This window comes from Martes martes, assembly GCF_963455335.1.
Source record: "Martes martes genome assembly, chromosome: X".
Lineage (NCBI taxonomy): Eukaryota > Metazoa > Chordata > Mammalia > Carnivora > Mustelidae > Martes > Martes martes.
In genome coordinates, this window is record NC_137897.1 from 4,454,075 (window position 1) to 4,481,012 (window position 26,938).

The following is a 26,938-nucleotide window of genomic DNA, read 5'->3' on the forward strand; positions in this document are numbered from 1 at the left end:
GCGTGGGCGAGCAGAGGGGGTGGGGGGGCAGGTACAGGACGCAGGCGGGAACCCGGCGGCTCTCGCTGGTGGCCGTTCTGCGCGCGGGGAGCAGGTGAGCATTCTCCGGTGAGCAGCAGGCCCCAGAGCAAGGACTTCTCCCATCTCCGGCCTCGGTCCTGCCCAGGCTGGCCAGCCCTGTGAGTATCAGCACTAAGCTAGGAACCAGTCCTCATTGATTTGCAGGATAAACCATTCATAGTCGTGCCGTACAGGTAAAACGATCGGGGGACGCGCGCCTGCTCCCGGGACTTGTCCGCGTAGGTCACTCGGTGCAGTACTAGCCAAAGTACGTACAGGGCCAGTGCCCACTTGCAAGGCTGTGGTGTCCAAGTAGGAATTTGTATTTCTTTATGCTGTGTATGAAGTGACACGTGAAAAGACAGAGGTGAAGCCGCGACCCCAGGCTTGTGACTGTCACCTTCTTGGGGCGGAAACTCCCCCCGTTGCGTGCTTACGGGGACAGGACATTAGGGACCTGGTCCTTTAGGTGCTGCTGGTATCGGTTAGAGATTTGTAAGGCGTCCAGTCCATGCAGGGACCCCAGCCATGCCCACCGACCACGTCCCGTGGGCATCCCTAATGGGCGTCTTCCGTCATCCTCAAGCTGTCCTGTGTGGCGGTCCTCATGGTGACCAACGGATGCTCATCTTCAAATCCTTCTCTTACCCATACAACCTTCCAGCCGTCTGAAACACACTGTCCCATCCTCGTTAATCTCCTGTGCAGGAGAGTTGGAACGAGGCATGTTAATTCAGCAGAGAGAGAGAGCGTCCACGCTTGGTCTCACACAGCTTCCCTGGATCCCCGTTTCCCCAACCACTGCCCTCGTGGGGCCCACGGCGTGGTCAGGGACAAGAGCATCTTTCCCGCCTTCTATACACACAAGTGGTCAGTGGTTTTTGCACATTTGCTCAGAAGTGGTACGACCGCATTTGCTCGGTCGCAGAGACCGCTTGGCGTCCGAGAGTATGTTCTGAGAGGAGGGCGTACGGACAACACGGCAGTGGGACGCAGCCGGGGACTGTGGTGTTGTGTCCCACACACCTCCCTGCTGCCCTCATGGGGCAGGGGGCCCAGCTCCTCCCCGGCCAGGGAGCCCGGTAAACAGCATCCCCACTAAACCCCTGCCTCACCTCTGGCTCGGAACGGACAGGGGCACCAGCTTGGGGCTGAGCACCACTGGGACGGACGGGGACAGAGTGCGGAGGGAGGCAGTGGATGACATGGGAAGCCGACGTCCTCCCACAGAGCAGAGACTCTGATTCCGAGGAGGACATGCTTCTGGGTCCCACTGGAAGGTTGAACAGGGACCCTGACCGCCACCCGCTGTCCACGAAGATGGCAGAGCAGGACGGGGTCAGCAGAAGACAGGAGGGGAGCCCTCCCTGCCTGGGGACGGACAAGCCAGCAGGAAGAATGAGCTTAGCATCCGGAGACCCAGGGAACAGAAGCTCCAGGTGGTTCTGAAGGGGGCGTCGGGAACGAGAGCGGAGACCAGAGGACTGTCTGCACGTGTGTGTGGAAGAGACTGGATTTCTAGGTGTCTGTCCGAAGGCTGCCGAGGTGGCAGGGCCCCGGGGTCACGGAGAAAGTGCCTCAGGAGACTCTGAGCTCTGGGCGCCAGATGCGGCTGGGGCCCAGGGAAACGAGGGGTCGGGATGAGGGGGGAGCACCCATGTCCATGTCGTGGAGGGAGGGCAGCCGGCTCCTCCCATCACCGCAGGCCCGGAGTGCGGCCAGCCAGAGACACCCGCCCCCAGGCAGGAGAAGGGGGTGCTCCGCGGGGACACAGGCCAGGGCAGGAGGCTGCGGGGTCCTGACCGTTCATCCTCTGCACAGACACGCAGGCGTTTGATGCACTTCGTACAGCACTCTGTACTGTAGGACTGAGCGCTGAGTGCACACGCAGCACACAGTACACCGGCTGCATGTTCTCGGGGAGCAGGTTTCCCCCGATACCGTAACCAACGATGACTGCTCGGAGGCCTTAAACCCCACTGATCCACACATCCCAACGTTCTGGACATAGGAAGTCTGCAGGGAGGCTTCTGGGGTTGACATGAGCGTGTCCGCCGGGTCGTTCTGGACGCTGTCGAGGGGAATCGGCTTCCTTGTCTTCAGCGGCTTCTAGGAGCCCCTGCAGTCCTGGGCTCCTGGCTCCCCATCATGCCAGCTTGTCCCTCACTTTGCTCATCGTGGATCCTCCCTTGACTCCTGTGGCCGCCCGGCGCCCCACCGCTTCCCATCTGTGAGGACATTAACGAGCGCGTTGGGCCCAGCTGGACCGTCCCGGCTCACCTCCCTGTCGCAAGATCTGGACTGCCATCCGCAGAGTCCCCTTCTCCGAGAAGGTCACGTGCTGGCTGTTTGCAGGGGTTAGGGTGTGGGTGTCACCCGGTGCGAGCGTGTGCCGTGATGACCATGTGGGTTCCCTACGTTGGGGGCGTTTGCTGTGGCCGATGACCCAGCTCCCGCAGCTGCTGCCTCGGCCATTGCAACTTGTGTGCCTTGAGTTTGCAACTATTTACCCCAGTTTCCTTAAAAAAAAGAAAAAGAAAAGGCTCATTTTACAAAGGAACTGATTTTGGAACACCTGTGGGTCCACAGCTCAAATAGAGAGCTTTTACCTAAGCATGGAGCTGGCCTTCCGGGAAGACATGACCCGTGATTGTGTTTGCATTTTTCCAAAGAGAGCGTATGTTTTGGTGTTGGGTAGAAATGAGATGTCAATGGTTGCCCATCCTTGGAGAAGAAAGAGGTCATTGGTTGCCCATCCTTGGAGAAATGAGAGGTCATTGGTTGCCGTCCTTGGAGAAATGAGAGGTCATTGGTTGCCGTCCTTGGAGAAATGAGAGGTCATTGGTTGCCGTCCTTGGAGAAATGAGAGGTCATTGGTTGTTGTCCTTGGAGAAATGAGAGGTCATTGCTGTCCTTGGAGAAAGAAGTACTTGTTTTGGAAACAAGGAGATGAAGTTCTTTGCCCCGAGATGTGTCAGCATGTCTTTGGGGCACATGCTGTCTGGGGCGGACGGGTGGGAGGAAGGTCCCAGGAAAGGAGATGGTGGGCCGCCCGCGGGCATCCTTCACTTCCCTCTGTCCGCTTGTCCTTTGCAGAAACATGAGGGCCCCTGTGCTGCTGATCCTGCTCCTGTGGAAGGCCCACAGCCACGCGGCCTCAAGGCCCAACTTCGTCCTGCTGATGGCCGACGACCTTGGCATCGGAGACCCCGGCTGCTATGGGAACAAGACGCTCAGGTGCGCTGACGGGGTTGCTGCCTGGACAGGGGGCCGTGCTCGCCGGCAGTGGCCACGAGGGATGTGAGCTCACGTGCACAGAGCGCAGAACGCCCACACGGGTCAGAGCCCTTCAAGGCACACATGTAGATACATCCCGGTGGTGACGTTCACGGGTGACTTTACATAGATACACACCGACAGTGGCGTTAGGAAGACGGGTGGGACTCGAGCTCTTTGCACTAGGGAAGCCCATAGGGACTGCTAGAAAGACCTTCACAAGGAGTCTTTCTTACTCAGCCACGCTGTGCAGCTTTTCAGCCGTCCTCCTTTGGTTCGTCCCATTGCTTTAGATGTTTTAGGTAAGACTCTCTGTTGGGTACTCGCTTCGCTGCAGTGGGCACCCCCCACGGCCCCCGTCCCTGCTCGCCAGCTCCAACTCTTGTTTTCACAATTACCAGCCACCCTGGCTTGGGACAGGTGGCCCGGGGATGCATGCCAGGTTGGAAGACTGCACAACTTCTCAAGCAGGAGGGGTCATTGTGGTGGGGGGAGAAGCACGACGGGACCCAGACTCAGGGACAGAGGGGGGCTTTCTGTGTCTCAGCCGCCTGTGTCACACCACATTCACGTCACACATCACGGAAGGGCCCCTTGATTTAAAAAGGAAAGTCGGTCCTTGTCTCAGAGGATATTGGCATCAACACTTGCATTTTCTCTTTATAGTCATGAGGAAACGGTGACCTAAATGGCTTCTGAGCCTCATGTTACCAACAATCAGTACAAACTGAATGACACAAGGTCGGGGAAGAGGAGATCATTAGCTTTTACTAGAATTTTCTTGTAAGATCTGTGAATCATAATAATAATAGCATGATGCCGGGGGACGGATGCACCGGAGAGTGCCGCGGATGCTGGTGGCCTCACGCTGGTGGCCTCACGCTGGCTCATCTTGTTTTCAACCCGGCGAGGCAGCTTAGAAGACTGTTGCATTGCATTGTGTCAGATCAAACAGAAAGCGGGCATCAGTGGTCCTTTTGAGGAGGACACGGCATGCAGATGTGGGTCTGTTCCGTGCTGAAGCTTTGCGTCAGACGCTGCTTGTCGTGTTCGGAATGTGCACTCACCTGCAGCATTTGTTGGAGCTTGAAACACACGGACGAGGAGAGATTCCAATGGACTTTTTACGTTTTCCTCCCCACTTGGGACCTCGTGTTGTAAAACGTGTAGGTCTTACTTTTGGACACTTCTTATGCCTCCGTTGCTACTAATTTGTTTGTTTCTGAGCAGAGTCATAATCATTTCTTAAATTTTGTTTATGATTTTCTCACTTTATTTTTTATTTTATTATTATTTAAAATTAATTAACGTATAGGATATTAATAGTTTCAAGGGTAGAATTTAGGAACTCATCAGTTGCGTACAATAGAGCGCTCATTATATCACGTACACTCCATAATGCCCGTCACCTAGTTACCCCATCCCCCCTCCCACCACCCTTCAACACCTGCACTTTGTTTTTCCTACAGTTAAGAGCCGTTTATGGTTTATCCCCTCTCTGATTTCATCTTATTTTGTTTTTCCTTCCCTTCCCCAGTGCACGTCTGTTTTGTTTCTTAAATTCCACCTTGCAATATTACTCAAGCCATCAAAAAGAATGAAATGTTGCCATTTACAATGACATCAATGGAACTAGAAAGTATTATGCTAAGTGAAATCAGTCAGAGAAAGATAAATATGAATTTTAATATCATGTGTATTCCTCAATATCACTGAGATAATAGATAACCTTTCCAACTTAGGTGTTTTAATCAAAAAATTACAGTCAAGTTTTAATGTTCCATTTCTACCAGATCTCAAAAGAAAAAAAAAAAAAGCATATACAATCACAGTGAAGAACTTATGCCCCAGTGTACCCCACATCTGTCTTGTTCTATAACAGATTCCAGTTCCTTACGAATTTTATTTTTTGTTTTACATGTAATCAGCTCATACCCCAAAGTAGTCAGATGTTTCTGTGGGCCAGTCTAGGCATGAGAAGGTTTGTGTCAGATACACAGATTCAGTCTTCTGTGCCTTCTAAATCTCGTGACGGAAGGCAGAAGCACAGGGGGGATGTGGGTTGTTAAATGCATACGCTGAATTCATGGATGGGAGAACAGGTGGACGTGAGCAGTACGGGGAGATGACCTTCACCTTCCAGCCGTGTATCAGCAAGGGCTAGTCTGTGTGGGCCTTGGAGCGGGAGGCTGTGGGCCACGATGAACAGGATGTGTACTCCCGCCTCTGTGCATCTGTGTCAGAGGGAGCAGTTAGCCGTGCTGTCCCTTTATAATGAGGAGCTGCTGTGATAGGATCTGTGTCCTACATATGGACCGGGCCCCCTCATGGGACAAGGTTGGCCGTAGGAGGCCCACGAGAATCCCGTCTCTGCCAGGATCTAAAGGATGGAAGGTAGCCAGGTTGGCATAGAGGCAGCGGCCACGTTCCCAGGGGAGGATGTGAGCTTAGAGCTCAGCACAGCCCCGGAACGGGAAGAGGTTCATTTCTGAATGCCTAGCAGGAGTGGAATGACACCCTGACAGGATCAGCCAGTCCATTCCCAGAGCAGAGGCACCAGGGTGACTTGTGCTGGTTCACCCTTCCTTCTGCGAGTTTCCCTAGATGATTGGGAGGTGCCCCATGATAAAAAGCACAGTGCAAACTGCATGTTTCAAGGTCGTCATGAATGACATGAGTCTTCTGTTTCAGGACGCCCAATATCGATCGGTTGGCTGAAGGAGGGGTGAAGCTCACTCACCACCTGGCAGCTTCACCCCTGTGCACACCAAGCAGGGCAGCCTTCATGACAGGCCGGTACCCCATCCGATCAGGTAACCCCCAGGCTCTCTAGCCATGGCTGTGGTCCTCCCGGGGGCATCCCTGACCTCCTCCTTCAATGGATCGTGTCTCCTGCTTCAGGAATGGCGTCTGAGTCCCTCATGGGGGTGTTTATCTTCTCGGCCTCTTCTGGAGGACTTCCCACCAGTGAGATGACCTTTGCCAAGCTTCTCAAGAATCAAGGCTATTCGACAGCTCTGATAGGTATGGGCAGCTGAGGAGCGGGAGTCGAGGGCCTGGGCAGGGTGAGTGGGAGAGGGCATGATAACTGCCTTCGGAAGGATGACACCACTGATAACAGTTTGCACAACTTCACGTAGGGAAGAAGTGATTTCAATTCTAAATCAAAATACAGCACACCTCTCCAGGCTATTTGAGAGTAAAGATATGTGTTTGTGTGAGTGTGTGTGTGTGTGTGTATGGATGGTTACATAGATGATAGATAATGATAGATGGGTAGATGGGTGGACTGGTGGATGTATGGATAAATAGATAACATCGGTGATGGAGGAATGGATAGATCAGTAGATGAAATAGATGATGGATGGATCGTGGGTGGATGGATGGATGGATAGATGGATGATGGATGGTTGGATAATAAATGGATGGAGGGATGGATGGAGGGATGATGGTTAAACGGATGAATGGGTGCATGGATGATGAATGAATGAATGGATGATAGATGGATGAATAGATGATGGGTGGATGGATAGATGGATGGATACATGGTGAATGGATGCATGGATGGTTGGATGGTTGGATGGATGGATGGATGATGGGTGGATGGGTGGATGGATGGATGATGAATGGATGGTTGGATGGATGGTTGGATGGATGATGGATGGTTGGATGGATGGTTGGATGGATGGACGATGGATGGATGGATGGATGGATGATGGATGGATGGATGGATGGACAATGGATGGATGATGATTGGATGGATGATGGATGGATGATGGATGGAGGGATGATGGTTAAACTCATGGATGGGTGCATGGATGATGGATGGGTGCATGGATGATGGATGGATGCATGCGTGATGGATGGACACATGATGAATGGATGATGGATCCTGATGAATGGTTGGATGGATGTTGGGTGAATGGATGGGTGGGTGGATGGTGGTTGGATGGATGGATATTGAATGGATGAATGGATGAATAATGAGTGGATGGATGGATGATGGATACCTGGAGAGGTGATGGGTGGATGGTTGGATGGTAGATGGATGGATGGGTGATGGGTAGTTGGATAAATGGTTGGATGGATAGATGAGACACAGAGATGAGACAGATGATAGCTGATAGATTGATTAATATATAATTATGCATGCCATATCTCATACATCATACAAAACTACATGCACACAATGCTATTGAACAGTTTATTTTATATATTAATACTAAAATTGTACCAGACTTTGTTTCAGTTGACATTCTCATTGCATTTATTCAATTGATAGGAATGATCCATTCTCCCTTTTTACTTGATAAACATAGGTCCTAAATGAATCCTAAAATCTCTCAAAGAAGCACAATGACCATGCTCTTTCCTCTCCTCTTGTCATAAAACCATCATGTGTTTCTTTTGTGAGGCACTCACAAATTTAGTGCTATAATCAACATTTTATAAGAATTGTACATAGATGTTTAAAATAATTGCTGAGTTATGAGTGTGATTCTGTTATGCTTCAGGGGTCGTGTTTTGGGAAAGTATTCATTTTCCCTTTTAATTTTCAAGGGGCAAATCCAAGTTGGTTCTACAACTTTAATTGTAAGGAAATATCTTTAAAAAACACTTGTGTTTTTCTATGTATTTTTGTCACCTGCCTATTAAATATGTCAGATGTTCGTCTTTTGTTTTATTTTGTTATTTTCAGCACAGAATTGGTTGTTGTTTTCTGGTCAAGTGAGTCAATGCCCTGTTGTTTGTGGAGAAGGAACGAAAACACTGTGGGGTTCTACAGAACAGGAGTTGGGCTAGTCCGTGTACAGAGCGATCCCACTTTCCCTTGTGTGGGAACCAGAAGCTGATACTCACGTGGGGGTGTTTGTGGCGTCTGAACTTATCATCCATTTGTCTTCTCAGGCAAGTGGCACCTTGGGACAAACTGTCACAACAAGACAGATTTTTGTCACCATCCCTTGAGCCACGGCTTTGACTATTTCCACGGGATCCCCGTGACCAACCTGCGAGACTGCAAGCCGGGGGAAGGCAGCGTCTTCACCGGGGGCATCCGGGTGGTGGTCTTCATCCCCCTGCAGATCATTGCCATCACACTCCTCACCCTGGCGGTGCTCAGGTTCCTGGGGCTGGTCCACGTGCCCGTCGGGGTCTTTGTCTGCCTCCTCTGCCTCGCCGCCGTGATCCTCGGCTTTCTGGTGTGCTTCCTGCATTACTTCCGGCCCCTGAACTGCTTCCTGATGAGGAACCACGAGATCACCCAGCAGCCCTTATCCTACGACAACCTCATGCAGAGGCTGACGGACGACGCAGCCCAGTTCATGCGACGGTGGGTATCGCCTTTCCTCCGGATGCTGCCTGTTGCCGCACGGTGCTTGGTGATCTCCGTGGTGGCTGGAGACCCGGGGTGGCTTCCCCTGCGTGCCGTGGAGATGGCAGCCGGGCTCTCGGGGGGAGGGGTGTGCCCCGTGGGATGGCACGTGCAAGGAAGCGCGATGCCGTGGGCTCTCACGGAAGTGGCTCTGCCATGCGTCCCTCATGTCCTCTGCTTCTGAAACCATGCAAAAAATGTCTCCCGGCCGACCCACGCTCATCACTCTTGGAGCATGCATTGTCTAAGGATCAGTGTTGTCCTTGAGACAGAAACGATGTATGAAAGTCTGAAAGAGTCTGTGCAAATTTCTGAGCAGCGCAGCTGTGTGAGAGGCCTGGCCGGGACCAGTGATCTCGTTTGGGTGTGTAACGACCCCCTGAGTGCACAGAGTCGAGGGTTGCAGTCGGCTAAAGGAGTAACCCTCCACGGAGGGGGGCGGTGTCCATCCTGAGTAGAGACTATGTCAGGAGCACCTGCTATTGAAGGCAGACCAAACCGTGGTGTTCCGCTTGGAATGCTGGTGTGTGTGGTCACTTGGCACATGCATGCTGAGACCATGTGTGGCTCGGGCCCCCAACGCGGGTCCTAGCTAAAGTGGCAGGAGGAAGGATGTGATGTGGTTCTGGATTGGAGGAGGAGGATTTTAATCTGGCGGTCACGCTCCTGGCCTCTCTGGTCATGACGGGCACGTGGAGGTAGCGTTGAGTTAGCGGTGCCTTCGTGACCCTGAGTAACCGTTGGCCTGCACAGCCAGAGTAGGGAGTGCCCGGGCTTTGTGTTAGCAGAATCCAGAGGCGGTGACAACCTGCAGATCGCCAGTCTCACGTCCCGCCATTCCTACTGCGGAGTGCTCGGGCAAGGCTGCACACTCCCTGAGCGCGTCTGAACCCCGTGTCTCCTAGGACGCTCGGAGAAGTAGCTAGGGCATAGTGGGTTTTTGCCACCAAAGCCACAACCGTCATTATGCCTATTAATTTTTCTACAAGGAGATGCTGAGTTGTGATCAGAGGCAAGTCTTAGAAGTTTATGAGGTACACGATTTATATCATCACCTAGTCTGGCGTACGTAGAGTGTTCCTAGAAACAAGGTTCTCTTCGTTTCTTTCTAGTACAGGGGTCACTTCTGAAACTTTCCATCTTACTGGGCTGCGTGTTCATTTTTAAAAACCCTCTGGCTGTGACAGTAAATGGTGTCATCGCTCAGCAGCGGGGCACGGTCTGTGTGGATGACAAGGCTCTCAGTTCGTGGGTTGACTCACTGGGTTTTATGAGCACGCGAACAGCCATTCCCAGGTAGGACGGCGCCCGATGGGATTGTACTGCTGTCCGTCGAAGCTCGAAACCCAGCGGTGTGCTGTGCACCAAACTGGCTGAGCCGAACGCTGGCCGGTCCGCCTGCCCATACCAGCGAGCTTGCAGAAACGTACGGGAGGACGTGACCAGGAGAGCACCCCGGCCAGAATCACAGAATCACAGAATCACAGGGGTCAGGAATCGTCCTCGGCGTCCTGAGAACTCCCTTCTCCCCAGCAAGTGGCCTTTGGACAGGAACAGTGGAGTCTGTGGACAGTTGAGGAGATTACAAGGCCCCGTACCGGATCCCTTGGTACGTGACTTTGGGAGGGGACTCAAGCCATTGGACCGCGAGGGGGTTGACGCTGATCCTGACGCTATGGCCTTTCTGCCGTTTTGTGGCAGAAGTAGGGATTGAAGACGTAGCATCACCCCGTGGGGAGTCGTCATCGTCGAATTACTGTAGGAGAGTTACTCTTCCCAGCACACGGGTCCAGAGGGAATGCCGGTTGCCCGTGCTGCGTGGGGCCTGCGACGTCAGCGTTGCTGGGTATGCCGCACGTGTGAACCGCGATGCCGTGCGGGGAGCGTGGCTTCTCTGCGTCCCCTGAGGATGCCAAGATCAAAAGCGTCTGGATTAAACCATCCTTGCCCCCCGCCATGTGACGTGCGATATCTTGACTCGGTCCGTGGTATAGCCAGGCACCTTGAGAATCTGCTACTGTAGCACCAAAGAAACATAGCCGAATCTGCAAAAAAATATGATTTTGAGGATGGGAAGGTGCATTTGTCAGCGTGGCCTCACTGGCCGGCATATCGTGAGTGACGTAAGGAGGTCTTTACCACGTTCATGTGGGAAGTGGGTTCAGACTTAGCAGCAGAAGGATAATGACCAAAAACAGAGACAGTGTTTGTGACGTCCATTCAGACACGTCTGAGTTCAGAACTTCACGGTGCAAAGTACCTTCTATCAGTGCATTCACAGAAGAGACTGAGGTGGCCCAGTTCCCATGAAACTCATACGTCGAAAATAGCAAGGAAGATGATTTACACCCTTATTTCTCAAATTTACGTGCTTCCTGTAAGCCTTCTCTCTGGACTGGTTTACCCTGCCGATGCTCACTGGAGGTATGGACCGGTGGACGGCAGGGGCGGGAGGCAAAGAGGCCTCGTTGGGCTGCGATGCTCTCAGATGAGGCCCCCCTTGCCAGGTTTGCTACAAATGTGCCCCCGGATTCAAGGGCACACGTCCGTACAACGGTGCACTCCACGGTGCCCCTAATTCCTAAATTAGGAATTTAGTCTTAGGGATAAAATGCATCCTGGGGACAGGCTTCTGTTGGGAAGCCAGATAATTAGGTCTCCACACCATATGTTAAAAGCCACAGAGTCATGCAAAAGACAGGTCATCCTTAATGCAATTTAATTAGCAAGAAGTCCATGTTGCTCTTTCAAGCAGAAATGAGCTGTGGGTTTCTTAGGGATTCCCAACCCTCTCTCTGTGTCCTACAGCCATCCGGCTTGCCCCCTGGGCCGTCGGTTTCTTCCGGGCTCTGTAACTCACAGCCAGCGTGGGGGCACTGTGCCAAGCGCGGCTTAGCTTGGGGCACGTTCAAGTGTGAATGACCTTCATGGAGTGATGTCTGTGACCCACCGGGTCCTGGGGATACACACATCACCCAGGACACATTTCACACACATCACCTCCTTCTTGCTACAAAGCATCCATGCGGCATGGGAAAAAGAAATGGCTTCTTGTGGGGGACTTTGAGTCTGCACACTTCGGAGCGGAGGGCCAGAGCCGTGTGGGTAATAGTAGAGATTGGATCCAGAAACCACAGTAAATTGCCTACGAAGGCCGTCCTCTCTGTCGGAGCGGGCCCTGTGGATCCCTTTGAGGTGCCTTGGACTCTGCCAGCTTACCTCCTCCTTACAAGAGGAGGAGGAAGCAGACCAGGGAATGGTACAGATGGAAACAGAAGACTCCGGGTCTGGTGCCCCCGAAGTAGAACACATCCCGGTAATTCTTACGGGACCTCTGATGTCCCGTCCCCTCATTGCCATGGAGATGGAGAGGTGTTTGCTGACTCTGAAAAGAATTCACAGGCTGCCTAGTAACAGGTGAACTCAGTGAGTTAATTTTATTCACCACGTAGTTTTCCCTTCGTGTAAGTCAAGGCCACGTTTAAAAAGGTTGATGCCCGTGGGTAGAAGGAGACCCCCGTTTCTCGTCGTCTTCGACAGAGCAGGTGAACTTTGGTCACTCTCGGTGCGGAGAGCCGGCGATGTCGGCCCCTTTCCTCTGTAAATACATCGAAAACGGTGCTCCGTGGGTAGGAAAAACATTTACGTTGAAAGAAACTGCTCTCTCTTTCTCTGCAAACCACACATGTGCAGGCTGAAGAGGGTGTTTTGAAGGATGATGGTGTTATACGCACCCTCGAGATTTGTACGGTTTACGGTCTCCAGTCACTGGGTTCGTAAATTCTATGAACTTTACCGCGAGGGTTCGGATGCCCAGGCCGCCACGTTCAATGCGTACTGAACAAATTCAGGGTGTATTTTGTATGTATACAGCATGTTCTCCGCTAGTGCATGGGTATTCTAAGAGGCTGTCATTAGAAGTGAGATAAACGCTAGTAATTTCTGGTTACGCTTAGGATGGGGCATCTGAGAAAAAACCCACCCTCTAGAAAAGAGGTAGACTTCTGTTTCTAATCTCTGCCTTCCCAGAGTGGTGAGATCTCGTTTCTGCGCCGTTAATAAACCCTGATCCCTGACTGGTGCTGAAAGGGAGGTGACACGCTGTGGGAATGATGGAAAGCATGGGGCGCGGGGGGACGTCACGTGGCCGTGGAGAGACGATGTCCTCACGGGAGGGTCGTGGGGAACAGCTCTGTCTGCCGTGTCCGGTGCTCTGGAGCTGTATAGGAGACCGAGACTTCCTGCAAGCGCAGCTGGTGTCCTCGTAAAGCCCTAAAACGTGGGACTGCTGATAAATGTGCCATTAGAAGGCCTGACCTTTTATCCGGTTCTGCTGCCGTCGATACTGGGCACAGTTGGAAGCCTGAAATGCACTTACAGGGTGGCCTTTGACATCTCCAGCCAGACCGTGGTGTAAGTGGCCATAATGCACGGCTGTGATTTGGCCCAGAGCATGTTGCAAAGAAAGGGATCGTGGGATGACTTTATTCGTTTCAGTAAGAGTTTAAGCCAGAAAGGAATAGCGGGGATATTGATCTTTAATTCACGGCGACAGTCGTGCATCAGATCAGAATTAAGGGCCGTGTACAGGGACACACACACACACACACACACACACACGTTCACTGGTGGAAAGGTTAGGTAATTGAAGAACGGTCTTGCTCGGTAAGGCTAGATGCCCCTGGATGGGCCTCTGCCATGCACGGGTCACCGGGACACAGGTTCCGGAGCGAAGGGGACCTGTGGCTCTTTGAAGGTGCTCCCGTCCCAGACAGAGCATTCTGCAAGCCACCTTCCCTTGTGGAGGGAGACTTGTTTTCGTGATTCCACGTCCAGATCTGTGTCACCTCTGACAGAGTGGGACGTGGATAAAGCGCTGTCACAGCCCCGTTCTCCATCAAACACACAGATCCCTTTTACGCCCTGGGATCATGACCTAAACTGGAAATCAGGAAGCATGAGCAGTGCATGTGGAGTTCATAGGTCCACGGCAGGTCCAGGCTGCTGAGGGAATGAGGGATGGGTGGTATCGGTCCCGGGGCTCCTGGGAATGGGACGTGGCTCAGCTAATGTCTGAGTCGGAACAGTTATTCCGAGCAGGACAGATTTACTCCTACAGGGTGAATACACTCTCCTTTTCCTTTCCCCTTTGAGGGTCCGTCTAAGGAGGCTCTCTGCACCTTTTAAGATGCTCTTCTAGCGACGGCCTAGACACATGATTGATTTTCCAAAGGCACTTTGGAAAATGCATCTCCTCTCTCAAATCTCATTTCCTATTACAACAATCCTAATTGTTTCTGAGGAAGGGGCATCACAGGTGGTGATGGACGGGGTCAGAGCCTGGCATCCTCACTGGCCAAAAAGCCCTTGAATCTAACGAGAGACCTCAGAGTCACACGAGGCTGCGTCCGCGGAATCCTTGCACAGAGAGCCCCGTGTGAAGCCCCGCCCAGCCGATGGGGCCAGTGTGCACACGCTGAAGGGACGTGAGCAAAGACCGAAATCAGGCCGCTTTTTAAACTCTGCTTGGACGGATTGGCTTTTAGAACGGGGCGTCCATCTCATCTCTTTTTGGGGGGAGGAAAGGTGCATTCCCTACTTTTCTTGTCTTTTTTTATTTTTTGAGATGTCTCTCCATGTTCCTGTGGTCCCAGCAGTAACATGTGCAACGCTAAAAAGTTAAAGGACAAAAGTATGTCAAGTAGAAAGTTGCAATTGTTGCTGTTAAAATGGCAACAGTTGAAATCGTTGTGTTCACGACGCCACACCAAGGACTTGCCTTCCGCGACCCAAGACATAGCAGAGCCTGTGTGTTCGTGGGGTGTCTTTCGGAAAGGTTTTACACCTGTATGGACTTTCATTTTATTTTAGTTTTTATTTTTTTATTTTTTATTTATTTTTTTTATTTTAGTTTTTAAAGATTTATATATTTATTTTAGACAGAGAGAGTGCGAGTGGGGGGAGGGACAGAGGCAGACAGACTCCCCACAGAGCATGCCGCCCGACGGGGGGCTCGGTCTTGTGACCCTGAGGTCACATCCTGAGCTGAAACCAAGAGTCAGACGCTCAACTCACGGAGCCACCCAGGTGCCCCCGTGGGATTTTAGTTTGAAGATTATTTTGATGTCGGGGCCCCTGGCTGGTTCAGTTCGTAAAGCACGTGAGTCTCGGCCTTGGGGTTGTGCATTTGAGTGCCACGTTGAGTTCAAAGATGACCTAAAATCTTTAAAAAATATATTCTGATTGGGGCTCCTGGGTGGCTCAGTCTGTTAAACGTCGGCTTTCGCTCACGTCATGATCCTGGGGTCCTGGGTTCGAGTCCTACGTCAAGCGCCTTGCTCAACAGGGAGTCTGGTTCTCCCTCGCCCTCTGCCTGCTTATGCTCTCTGCCGGCTTATGCTCTCTGTCTCTAATAAGTAAATCAATGAAATCCTTAAAAAATACTCTGATTTTTTGAATGAGTAGTTTAGGGGCTCTGTGTTACAGAACTCGGGGTTGTAGCTGCCCTGGTGAGTATCGAGGACAGGTGTCTACTGTTGTCCTCTCTGTGGGTGTGCACGGGGATGGGTCTGACACCGACGTGTTGGTGAAAACCATTCACGGGTGCTGACCCCCTGGAATCGTCCTTTCTCTGGGAGCAAGTTCTGAGCTCAAGCTGCATTCCGGCGGCAGGACCCAGCAGAGCTGAGCTCTGGAGTTTTAGTGTCTCGGACCATGTCAGCCATACAGGAACAAAGCAATCTTGCATGTACACGTCCGTGTGATGTTCCCGGCATCTGCCGCTTTGTGCCTCCTGTAATCACTGGCATCACCAGCCTCCAAGGGCTCCCACACCAAACCCACAGACATGCCCATTTGCATTCCCGCTACTCCTAGCACCGGTCAAGTTGGGATCTTGGTGGCATGATAAGGGTCCAGTCCTCGGATGAGGAATATTCTGTTCAAGATCTTCGTGGCAGACAGGAAAAAAAATTAACGGCTTCAGTATCCACTTGTGTGCGTTTTCACTCTGCGTTTATGGGACGTGTGTCTTCTGACTCCGGGATTGAAATGATTGCAGGTTTCCCGGAAGGCGCAGACCTGCCTGCTGTATTTTTCACAAATAGAGCGAAGCACGGGGCAGGAGAAGGTTCGGTCTTTTCCCACAGTGTGCAAGATGGTGGCAGTCAACTTCCCAAAGTGCCGTGTGCTGAATCGCTCCGGCAGACAGCTCAGGACTTCGGCTGTTTGCGAGAACTCTCCCGCCCCCGACTCCGTGGAGTGTCGTGTGTTTTCAGGGGGCAGGGAAGCGAGACCCAGACCGCCCCCACCAGCCTGACCCGCTCTCTGTGCCGGGAACGATACTGCTCAGCGAGAATTCGCTCGCCGGAGAGCAGGCTGCCAGTCCCAGCCCAGGGCGTGTGCAAGGCCACCGCGGGTTCGTGGGCGTGTGGCCCGTTCCTGTGCACCGAGGACCGGACCTCTGTTCCTGCCCGGTCCATCCTTGCAGTGCAGAGCTCTGCACGCTGCTGTGTGTCTCTGCATTTTCCAGGCTTGTTGGTGCTTCTAAAACCTCCTCACGGCGCGCGGACACCCAGGACCTGGGCTGGGGTTGGCAGGATCTAGGTGCTCAGTGAAACACGGCTCTGTCGAGAGATGACAACACAGAATCTTCTAGAAATATTGCACAGTGTGGTGATGAGCGCGGGGACGGCCTTCTCCCCTTCCGCCGAGGGTCCGCAGACATTGCAGGACAGGAGTCCCGCTCCGGGGCTCGGCTTGAACTCCCTGCTGCCCTGACGGCTCTCGAGCACCCGGGCCGTGGACGCTGATTATATCAGGCTGCCTGGTTGGCCTGTTGGGACAACGGCATCGTCCCGTCTCTTCCTTCTGGGCTCACATTTCAGAATGCCCTGGCTTAGGATCCTGCCAGGGAGGCCGATGGCGGGCTCTTCCTTCTACATCTTTTACGTATTTATTATTTTCTCGGAAGCTCTCGGGCACGCGATGCCTCCCCATCCTCAGCCCGGTCTCTGCCGCATCCCATGATCACCTGCTCTGATCACACACGAGCGCGGAAGGTTGACTTTTTAAGTGCCCGATCTGTTTTCCTTTAAATGTACAAAGAAGCAGGAGAGCAGAGGAGGGCAACATGGTACCTGTACGTCATGTACCTGTCCATGTAGGGAGAGTGTCACGGTGTGTTTATTTGGGGGACTGTAAGCCGGGTTTTAGGGCCATCATCTGACTCTTGAAAAGGAGCCACAGTGCATCCGGGTGTGGGGAAACCTCCCCCAGGATGACTCGGACGGGTGGCCCCTGGGACAGAGGTCAGAGCCCTGTCACGGCTTTGTATCCCTTCTCCCAGGGTCCTGGAGGGCATCTGCTCTTAGAGGCAGCCAGAGCAACGCGTTGGTAGACATCCTCGCGTGCCGACCGTAAGCACAGACGGCAGCTGGCGTGGGTCCATCTGAACGCAAAGGCATCTTCTTCCCTTTCTGACAAGTAATGGGCAGGAGTCCTGGTAGACCAGATGTCTCGGGTCTGGATTCTCGCGCAAATCCCACTTGATGGGGAGAGGTGCTGTAGACCCCATACGAGGTTTCTGCCTGTTTGCTGGTTGGCTTTTGATGATTTTGGAATGGGGGGAGGTTGGTCTTTTTTACTTAGTTGTAGAATAATAACCATGTCGCTTCCCGGCACGTTCTTGTGGAAAGGGAACATGACAGAATTCAGCAGCAGCCCTGCCGCTCTGAAGAGCCACGCAGATGGTTCACTGTAACGTGCCCAAGTTGGTCGTGAGCCAGCAGGGACCCGGCTCCCTCAGAGGTTGAGTTTCAGGCTGATGATCTGTTTCAAAAGGCAACGGGAATCTCTGTGCAAGGAGCCACCTTCCCTGTAAAGGGTGATGAGCAGCCGCTCTGAGGACGGCCCCGTAAGGCGTTATGGGAATGGGACGAACCCAAGTGGTGTGCTCGTGGACGCCCCCGTAGAAAGGGTGTTCTGCCGCCTGTCGAGTCCATCGTTCACTCAGTCTCTGCCCAGCAGCCAAGAGAAGAGCACTTGGACCACAGCCCCATTGAGACAGAAAGGCGTTTCTAGCACTTTCCTGGACAAAGTTGAACTCTGAACCGGTTCCATGACACCAAAGGGCCTCCTCAAAGTGCATTGGTCAGAGATCAATGTGAGGCAAGGAGGAGGTGTTGGGACTTCCTGACCCCTCTCAGCAGACCCGAGTGAAAACCCCCAGATCTTCCCACACTCCCCAGGCTCCTTACTGTTGTCACAAGGCCCCCCTGTTGGCAGTGACTTACAGCTCTCTCCCAGCTGTGTGTTCTCGCCCGTTAGAACACGGGCTGTTTTGATACACTCTGAACGAGGAAATGCTTTTGCAATAACTTGACACTCTTTATCGCTTGGGATGAGGTCAAAGAACGTTCCCGGTAACTTGCAAAACGTCAGTGTGGACGGTGGGGCCTTTATTCGAGGAGACTAGTTGGGTAGTAGAAGGTGGGCAATATGGCGGGACAGTTGACTTGGCATTAGATGGGGAGACAGGTGTTGCCGTAAGAAGTCAAGAAATGGGTGTGTACCAGGCAGTCGCTTGTGTGCGTGTGTACATATCCCAAAGAGAATTTGCTTTTGAAGACCCTCGAGTTCTTGTTCATCAATGTATAGAGAAGGAAGAATAGAATTTGAGGGCAAAGCAGGCCATTCCCACGACATTCCTTCCAGAGCCGTGTCCGTGGGGAACGTGTTGAGAACGTAGCCGGTGAGCCTGCTGGCCCGGACAGGGCGACCATGACTCTTCTCTGTGCACACGTCCATTCTCCAGAGGACACGTGCAGTGTTGGACCTCACCTCGTGGTGCTGTCTGACTTTTCAGACGGCCTCACGTCGTGCTAGTTTGATGGCGGTAGGAACGGAGGCCCACGTGCTCACGATGCTCTGCACTCTCTCCTCTCGCAGGAACGCCGGGACGCCGTTCCTCCTGGTCTTGTCGTACCTGCACGTGCACACGGCCCTCTTCTCCTCCAAGGACTTCGCCGGCAAAAGCAAACACGGCGCTTACGGCGACGCTGTCGAGGAAATGGACTGGAGCGTTGGTATGTGTGTGTTTGTCTTCCGTGTGTGCTCACGGCGTCTCTGAGTCCTCCTCCTTCTCCCTCGCGTCCTGGGAAGGGCCACCTCGGTGCCCCATGCCTGTATAGACAGCAGATGGGTTTTTGGATTTTTTGAGAAAGGTAATGAAACGGTAAGTCAGAAAGGTCGATGGAGTGTAAACGGCGTCTTCAGCCCCAAGGGCGTGGCTGCGGTAGGCAGAGGCTCATTGCCAGGGGAAGACGGGGTCTGGGGACTGACAAGTGCAGGCGACTGGAGAAAAGGAGCCAACGCGGTGTTCGCTTTCCTGTCGTGGAACCTGTTAGCAAGGAAATGGGCACAACGCTGTGTCTTCTGCAGTGACATTAGGTAAGTGGTAGGTTTGGGGACGCAGAAGACCACAGGTGCGCACGGCCAGGGCACGCCGCTGTGGGGTCTCCTGGCGATGCCCTTCTGTCTGTAGCCACGGCCCCTGTGTTTCCTTCATCCAGGGCTGGTGTCCTGTGGCCGCCCCCGTGAGGACCGTTACACGGTCTTGTCCTATGTGTCCCTTCTCCTCCTTCCTAAGAAAATTACTCTCTTCTCGAAAAATGTGCCATTGTGTTTCCAGAGGTGCTGGGAACACTTATTTTTTTTTTAAAAAAAAGTGTCCTCTCCATGTCCATGAGATCACCGTGACCCTGCCGTCTTGGCTATTCTCTGGCAGACCCGAGCGATGTCAGGTGTGTTCTGTAGCGTGAAGGGGAAGCCAGGGGTCTGAACCCGTCACTCAGTGCCTGTCTTTGCCGGTGACGCTGTCCCTTGTGTAGATGTTGCGCAATCCCTGTGGACCAAAGGGGACACCATTGTCCAAATGTCACCAGCCCACAGGTTGCTTACGATTTTCATGTTTGTTTTCCTTTCCTCTTTTTTTTTTTCTTTTCTCATTCTTCCTTTTTCTTTGTGCACCAAATTGATAGTTTTTAGCTCTTTCATCGACGTGATTTGGAAATAACCTGACCATTGCCGAGGAGCATTTTTTTTTTCTTTTGGTTGGTTTTAAGCTGCAAATTGAACGTGATGCTGGCTGCCTACGGGGACGATGAGAAGAACAAGTTTCGGTTTGTTTCGTTTTGTTAAATCTCAAAAGGAGTGCTGTCTTAAGACACAAGGGGACAGGACCCTCGTGCTCCCTCCAGCTGCCCATGCACAGTGTCCGTGAATCCGAGAGAGGTCGTAAGGAGTTAGGCGTCCAGTCTGTCGTCTTTACGTGAAGAATTCAGATGAGGGAAGCCCTTGGCTTCTTTCTTCTCTGAGGGTCTGTGATTCTGTAGAACGGAGAGGAGGGTCCCTGTGACGAATGCTGGGGCTCACGAAAGCACCACATTGTCCTTGTCAAGACTGACAGGACAGATGCCTGTACTGGGGCTGTCCCGGACACCAGGACGAGCCTGCCTCTCTTCGTTTCTCCTGCTTGAAATGTTGCCTGTGAATCCCTTTACGTGTTCCACACCTTCGCGCTGTGACTCGGCAAAACATTTCACCTCCTTGATGACTGTTGTATTTTAAGGGCCGGGTTTCTTGGACGACTCCGTTTGTGGGGTAACACGCAGGCTCGTGCTGGTACCATCCGGCGGACTGATGAGTTTTTAGTTCATTATCTTGCCACAGGTGCGTGCCCTGACTCATGAGCAACTCTGACGTTCAGTGTTTTCCCCCTCCGGGTCCCCTCTAGAATGAAACAGATCATGTTTTTCAGTGTTTGAGGGCTGCATTAGAACCCGATGTCCCATTTGTAGATGATTCTGTGCTTTTCTTTTTGCCAAAAATTGCAGTCCTCCCCGTAAGCAGTGACGTCCACCCGTTGGGAGGTTTCTCCTGTTTTCCCAGTCCAGCGCATCTGAGCGTTTCAAGGGACATCCCTTCTTTCCAAGAAAAGCCTTTCCTTATGAGGCTGAGGGGACTGCGGCGTTCTGAATAATTACAAAATAAAACGAAATGGGGATATTTGCTTTAAAATGACGCCTCCTGCAAGAGAGGCCCGTGAGAGAGGAGTGGGTAGCGGCAGAGGGCGCGTCTCTGCCTTTTGGAGCATTTTCTTTCAAAACTGTTGGACGCGACCTCATTCGGTGGAACCCAGCTTTCTGCACAGCCGGGTTCCCTGTGCCGGGAAAGGCATCGTCGTGACAGAAACGTTCGTTACTTAGTTGTGCTCCTTCCATGGCCATTCCCACGCCACGTCCTTGTGTTCATTGCCTTATTCTTAGCTGAGGGATGGCACCGTCTTGGGTAGCTATGGTGAGTGGGTAGATCTGCAGCGAGGCCCGCAGAGGGGTCCTGCACCGACCCCACGTGGGGGGCTCACATCCTGGATCTAGACTCCCTCTAAGGACCCCGACGGGTGGTGGGCCTTCGTTCATAATCCGTGGAAAGGGATGAATGCGTGTCCTGGTGAAAATGCCAACGTGCTGCTTGAGAGTTTGGGGAGGGGATGGACAGGCATATGGGGCCAGTGCACACAGTCCAGCCTGTCATTTTGGGAGGATACCCTCACACTCGTATCCTGGGGGCAGTTGGGGCACCTTCACGAAGTGTAATTTTCAATCCCAAGTAATTCTGAAGATGTAGAGCTTTGGGGAGGAATAAGCCACATCAGTGTGTTGAGACAGGCAGCCGGTATCTTGAGGGCGTGCTATCTTAGCTGTTCTCCGTCCCCCCGAAATGGAGTGATTCTTTCTTGGGATCTGTGAAGTCGAGCGGGGCAGAGGGAGCAGGCAGAGGGACGGAGGTGGTTGCCACCGCTGGTTTCTTCTCTGTGCCTCGTACGGTTCCAGACGACCCCTCCGGTCTGTCGGGCGGAATCTGCATGCATTGAGCATTCAGTCGGAGCCCCGTGCTGTTCCTAGAGCCACGGGAAGGCATCATCAATCGGCACTTGCTCAGGATTCCACTAGCCCGTTCTGGATCCTACAAAGGGAGATGCCGCTCGAGCACAAGGAGGTGAATGACGATATAAATCTCAGGCTTCAGGTCGGTCCTTTCAACTAAGAGAAAGGTCCCTGCCACTTCAAGGGTTGGGATCCCGTGGCTGACGTGGGTTTTTTTTTTTTCTTTCAAACCAAAACCATAAGCTGTTTTTTCTTCAGCAGAAGCACTACCAGCCTTGCTGTTGGCATGCAGAGGTCTTGAGGACCGAGGTCTCCGTTGCCCAGTATCTGTGATGTGGTACCCGCTGGTGCCTGTGTCTGATGCTCTGATCCTCCCTTTCTCCCTGCCTTTCCCTCCGTGGGGCTGGACGGGGCCACCTTCTCTGGGCGCAGGGACGGGACACACAGCCAACCAGAAGGAAAAAATAGCAGATGCGTTCATGCAAGACAAGCTAGGGGTCATGCGACAGCGCGAGCTCCTCTTTTCCATGCCCGACGTAGAGCTGAGCACATAGCACGTGGTATCCGTGGCCACACATCGAATCCATCTTGAGGAATGGAGAATAAATTGGAAGGTGTCATTTAGCAGGTCAGGATAGTCCCAAGTACCTCAAGGAAGGCAAGCACGTGGGGAGACTTGGGTGTTGGTCAGAGCCCCTCAAACCTATGGCATAATTCTAACCGGGGTTTGGCTTAGTGGGCGTGAGTCTAGTGGAGTCTCCCTTTAAACATGGACTCTTTCTAGGACCGTTGTGAGACCCTGTGGATAATCCCTCACTTAGTAGGTCCATGTGCCTGGGCCAAACTGCTCTGGTTGGGTTCCTGTAGAAGACATTTGCTTCTGGAATGCTGCAGACCACGAGCATAGCAGGGGCCCCCCAAAATCATATTTAAGGGTGAAATCAGGACAGTCAGGTGCCTGATACGTGCAAGGTCCTGTCCAAGGTGCTGACATTGCCAGGAAAGCGTGGCTTTTACCTGTGTGCATGAAGGTCCACCTGTGGGAGTGGATAAGAGTGCTTTGAAAAGATACTGAAAACACTTGAGTAAGTCACGACTCAAGGTTTCTTTCCGTTGACATCCAAGGTAAAAGTTGAGAGATGAACTTCTCTGTGTCTGCTTCTCGTCAGCTAGCATCCCAAGGTCTAAAAACGCAATGGTAACATACGTATTGTGGTTCTTTTCTTCTCTGAGGAATGTAATCTGGGCCACCATACTGGATATTTCCTTTGGGATTCAAGACATCGGTTTTCTATCTCGAGTTTTTAAACGCTCGTTCTCTTGATAAACGGGGCCTCCCTCTAAAGCGTGGAAATAACGTCTCTGCTTCTGATGCATACTGAAAATGGGAGGCCGGGTCGACCGTTCAGAGGAAGGGCAAAATAGAAATAATCCCCAAAGGGAAAACAAGAGAAGTAGAAGACCAAGAAGAGTAGGAGTGGGGTTATCAGAATTCAGGGGTAAAGCATACTTCAAAAGACAGTCAACTCCAACTAGGAAGAGGTGAAAAGACGTAAATAGGTTTAGCTACTAGGAATGTTAGGGTCGTAGGACGTACCTGAGCGTGCGATATTTGAAGAGCTCAGGGTCAATGGGGGTGGGGTACTGCTTTGAGAAGCACAGAGGGACGTGGTTAGGGGCATAACTCACTGGACTCTGTCTGGTCTGTGTTCTGCTTGGAAGGAGACCAGGAGTCAGGTGTTGGCTCAGGATGGGCAATTGGGTAATTTTCAGTCTGGTGTTGAGGCAGCAGATGGGTCCTTGAATAGACTGTAGACTGCAGTGTTGCCAGAGAGTATCATAAAAGACAATTCAGCCTTGGAGTTTGGGGCATTAGGGAATGACCCACGTGTCAGGCCATGGCAGGGCAATGAGGAGAATGGGGGGCTAGTGGCTTGGGAGGTGATGGGTTGCGCCTCCAAACATGATGTGTTGGAAACCTGGGAGGAGGTAAAAGTGTTTAGATGGTAGAGGTGGATCCGTTTCAGGTATGCACAGGTGTGGGGGGATGCTGACAAGAAGTCAGGCTTCTAGTGTCAAGCACATCAAGGGACTGGAGAGCCGGGGCATCCAGCTGGCTCCTTCCTTGTGAGTGCACGCACATAAAAGACACCAGGCTCTGCTCCCCAGCGACTGGAATAGCAGATTAGCTTCGTTCACTTTCAGAGTGGAGGTTGATGTCTGCACAAGACACGGGATGAGTAATGGCGTGCTTTAGAGGGAGCAAGTAGAGCCATTATGGACCACACATTCATTAACTGAGCTTCCAGTTTTATCAAATGCTCAGTGGAGACCTGAAAATTATTTCAAGGGTTGGTCACTGGCCAAAGTTCCAGGTTTTCAGTAGGTTTCTGGGAGGGAGGGAGGTGGTCTGTGCACACTAAAGCATGCTGGCTTCCGGCTCTGTACAGCACAGCCCCATCTGTCAGCTCTGTGGCATGGAGGCGGTATAAAGACTGAAATGCTCAGAACGCGTGACTCGTTGTCACCTTGTAGCTGTGGTGCACATCACAATGGACTGTGCTCGGGCCAGTCCCTACTCTGACGTAGTGGGAAGCAGAACATTGGAGCCTTTTGTAATAAAACTCATAAGCTTCTCATGTGGAACAAGTATATCCTCCAGTCTTCTGCAACCAAGGTTGGATGTGTTGTGAGTTCTTAAACGTGTTTTTCACTTGCATTGTGTTTAAAAGTGTGCTCTGTAGAGTTTAAATAAAAATAAATAAATGAACCCAGGATGCCCTGGCTCCAGACTAGACAGAATGATGGAGAAGATCAGGAAGCCCAGAAAGAGAATCTCATGTAAATGTAAAGTTGACCTTTCAAGGCAGACAGCTAAGAATAGATGATAATGTTAATTGCCATAGGTTGATTACACTTTGGAAGACATCATAATTACCTTGATGGTGCCTGGTACTTTAGTAAGTATATTGCATGCACTGAAAAGAGATGGTGCTTGTGATGATGATGATGGTGGTGGTGCTGGTGCTGGTGCTGGTGGTGGTGGTGGTGAAGGTGATGATTATTTTGAAGAGGAGGATGAGCTGATGGTGATGGTAGTGGTGATGAAGATAATGGGGATGGGGATGATGATAGTGGTGATGATAATGATGGTTGTGATGGTGATGGAGATGATAATGATGGTGGTGATGATGATGATAGTGAAGATGACAGTGATGTTGGTGATGCTGGTGATGTTGATAGTGAAGAAGGTGATGGTTGTGATAGTGATGGTGATGATAATGAAGAAGATGAGGATGATAGTCATGATGATGGTGGTGGTTAATGGTGATGAAGGTGATGATTTTGAAGAGGAGGACGGTGACAGTGATGATGGTGGTGATGGCGATGAAGAGAATGATTTTTAAGATGAGGATGATGGTGATAATGAAGATGATGCTGCTGATGGTGGTGATGGTGGTGATAGTGATGGTGATGAAGATGGTAATGATGACGGTGATGGTAGTGATGTTGATTTTGTAAAAGATGATGGTGATGGTGGTGATAGTGATGGTGCTGATGGTGATGATGATAGTGGTGGTGGTGATGATAACGGTAATGCTGCTGCTGCTGATGGTGCTAATGATGGTAATGATGATAGTGAAGAAGATGATGGTGATGATAGTGATGGTGGTGATGGTAATGGTGGTGGTGATGGTGATGATGATGATGGTGATGGTGACGATGGTGATGGTGATGGCGTTAATGATGGTGGTGGTGATAATGATGGTGGTGATGGTGATGATAGTAAAGAAGATGATGATGATGGTGATGATGATAATGATGGTGACAGTGCTGCTGCTGATGGTACTGATGATGGTAATGATGATAGTGAAGAAGATGATGGTGATGATAATGATGGTGGTGATGATAATGGTGGTGGTGATGGCGATGATGATGGTGATGGTGATTATGGTGATGACAATAATAGTTGTGATTTTAATGATGGTGGTGATGGTGATGGTGATAATGGTGGTGATGATAATGATGGTGATGGTGCTGCTGCTGATGGTGCTGATGATGGTAATGATGATAGTGAAGAAGATGATGGTGATGATAATGATGGTGGTGATGGCGATGATGATGATGGTGATGGTGATTATGGTGATGACAATAATAGTTGTGATTTTAATGATGGTGGTGATGGTGATGGTGATAATGGTGGTGATGATAATGATGGTGATGGTGCTGCTGCTGATGGTGCTGATGATGGTAATGATGATAGCAAAGAAGGTGATGGTGATGGTGGTGATAGTGTTGATGCTTATGGTGATGATGGTGATGACAGTGATGGTATGATGATAGTAGTGATGGTGCTGAAGGTGATGATAATGAAGAAGGTGATGGTGATGGAGATAATGGTGGTGGTGAAGAAAATGAAGACGAATGAAGAATGATGACGATGAGGATGATGATGAAAATAACAAAGATGAAGAGAAGAGGAAAAAAGTGATGCTGGTCCAGACAAAGAAGGCAGTTTCTCAGGGAGCTATAGTTTCGGCAACTAGAGTAACTTACCCAAGATCACGGAGGTGGCATATGACACCTGGTCTGCTGTCAATCTGGCTTTGTGTTGTGCTGCTCTCTCCCACTCATCTAACTGAACTCCCCATGCAGATTGAGTTTGGAAAAGTGACCCATGAAAGAATACAAGAACATCATTACTACTGGGCTTTATTGATCCAGGATATGCTAGAGCCAGCTCTTTCTAAGTTTAAAAGCAAAAAAATAGTGAAGGGCAATGTTGATAGACTCATATAAATTTTAAAATTTCCTGATGTCAAAAAAGGTAACTCAAAATACTGGTAACACATCAGTTTAAAAGCACGTGTAGTAGCTACTAAAGAGAAAATCCCTGAGGTATAGAAGGAGTGTGTACAAAGGGATGGATTAAAAGATAAATACTAGGAAAGGGAGTTGGTTGTGTCAACATCGTGTGTCAGATCCCTACACACTTGGTAGCACTGAGCATTACGATTTCTGAAATAATAATAATCATGACAATAATCACCCCCCCCCAAAAAAACTTCACTAATACGATGAATGACACAGGAAACCTGTTAAAATTACGTATGCCATCTTATATGGCTTCTTAAAGAAAGGAGACATTTCTCTTGGCTTTTTTAAAAACTGAACAAATAAAAAGTCTGTTGTCATTTATGCGGCGAGTCAGCACATTTTCTTACGCCCCTAGTCCCGGGATGCACTGGTGAAGCGCCAAGGCCGTCCAATGTTCTCCAAG

General features: G+C 51.3%; 1 protein-coding gene across 3 annotated transcripts in view; it reads left to right on the forward strand.

The window, feature by feature from the left end:
* Nucleotides 1-26,938, forward strand: part of STS (steroid sulfatase) — a 468,425-nt gene that overhangs the window by 65,586 nt on the left and 375,901 nt on the right. For all 3 annotated transcript variants that reach the window (XM_080795177.1, XM_080795178.1, XM_080795176.1), the window contains exons 2-6: nucleotides 3,157-3,297; nucleotides 6,028-6,149; nucleotides 6,238-6,360; nucleotides 8,245-8,668; nucleotides 18,659-18,795. In XM_080795177.1, coding sequence (XP_080651303.1) covers nucleotides 3,161-3,297; nucleotides 6,028-6,149; nucleotides 6,238-6,360; nucleotides 8,245-8,668; nucleotides 18,659-18,795 — 943 coding nt within the window. In that variant the 5' untranslated portion in view covers nucleotides 3,157-3,160. The remainder of the gene's footprint in view (nucleotides 1-3,156; nucleotides 3,298-6,027; nucleotides 6,150-6,237; nucleotides 6,361-8,244; nucleotides 8,669-18,658; nucleotides 18,796-26,938) is intronic.